We start from the raw sequence: 1436 nt of genomic DNA on the forward strand, positions 1-1436 counted from the left end.
GGTCTAGTTAACACATTTAAAGAAAGGCAAGACTGGAAAACATGCACAGAAATTTGGAGGCAATGATTCACTAAATGCTACTCACTACTTAAGAACAAGCAAAGACAGGCTTTTGTTTATATTTGATAAGTGTTTAAAATAGTTCATTATGGAGGTCAAAGCTTTAAATCATTAATAAAAAAGCATGTAACTTAAAATAATTTTAGAAAACAAAGTATACGTATTGGATTCATGCTTATATAATAAAACTTTTTAAAAAGAAAACTCTCACCTCGTTGCAAACAAATCTTTGGTATCCCATTGCAGACAGCACAGGCATTTGCAAATATTCACTTGAACTATATGGAACTGCAGTTTTTGTGGGTTCTACGCAGTTAAATATTGGATATTTCATGATTCCACCTCACACTAGAAGATCAACATTGGACTACGGCAAAATTTTCAGAGGGCTTACCAATTTCATTCCACTAACCCAACTTTCTGCTTACAGACAAATGGGGTGGGAAAACCTGACCAGCGTCTCAGAATTTTTCCTCCTCGGGCTTTCCGAGCAGCCAGAGCAGCAGGAAGTCCTCTCTGGGCTGTTTCTGTTCATGTACCTGGTCACAGTGGGAGGCAACCTCCTCATCATTCTGGCCATCATTGCTGACGCTCACCTCCACACGCCCATGTACTTCTTCCTGGCCAACCTCTCTCTTGCTGATGCCTGCTTTGTGTCCACCACAGTCCCCAAGATGTTGGCAAACATATGGATCCAGAATCAGACCATCTCATATGCAGGGTGTCTATCGCAACTGTATTTTTTCATGCTGTTCGTGATGCTAGAGGCATTCCTCTTGGCTGTCATGGCCTACGACCGCTATGTGGCCATATGCTACCCACTCCATTACATCATGGTCATGAGCCCTGGGCTCTGTGTCCTCCTAGTTTCTGCATCCTGGATTATGAATGCCCTTCACTCCCTCCTACACACACTGTTGATGAACAATCTGTCCTTCTGTGCAGAACGCAAGATCCCACACTTCTTCTGTGACATCAACCCGCTTCTGAGTCTGTCCTGCACAGATCCCTTCATTAATGAGCTGGTGATTTTCACTATCGGGGGACTTGCAGGACTGGTTTGTGTGCTTTGCCTCATTATCTCTTATGCACGTATTTTCTCAATAATCCTGAAGATCCCTTCAATTCAGGGGAAGCAGAAAGCCTTTTCCACCTGCAGCTCTCATTTCTCTGTGGTTTCTCTATTCTTTGGGACTTCCTTTTGTGTTTATTTCAGTCCTCCCTCAACCCGCTCGGCACAGAAAGGCACAGTTGCATCAGTGATGTACACAGTAGTAACCCCACTGCTGAATCCCTTTATCTATAGTTTAAGGAACAGAGACATCAAGTCTTCTTTGAGAAAGCTAATTTGGGTTAGCAAAATCCATTCCCCTTAG

The 1436-nt window shown here is 43.0% G+C and overlaps 1 protein-coding gene across 1 annotated transcript; it reads left to right on the forward strand.

The window, feature by feature from the left end:
- Positions 1-392: 392 nt before the first annotated feature.
- LOC144219651 (olfactory receptor 1G1-like) lies at positions 393-1436 on the forward strand. The gene has a single exon (XM_077749704.1). The coding sequence runs from the start codon at positions 393-395 to the stop codon at positions 1434-1436; it is 1044 nt and encodes a 347-aa protein (XP_077605830.1).

Source organism: Crocuta crocuta, unplaced genomic scaffold, assembly GCF_008692635.1.
Source record: "Crocuta crocuta isolate KB4526 unplaced genomic scaffold, BGI_CrCroc_1.0 scaffold149, whole genome shotgun sequence".
NCBI classification, from domain to species: Eukaryota; Metazoa; Chordata; class Mammalia; order Carnivora; family Hyaenidae; genus Crocuta; species Crocuta crocuta.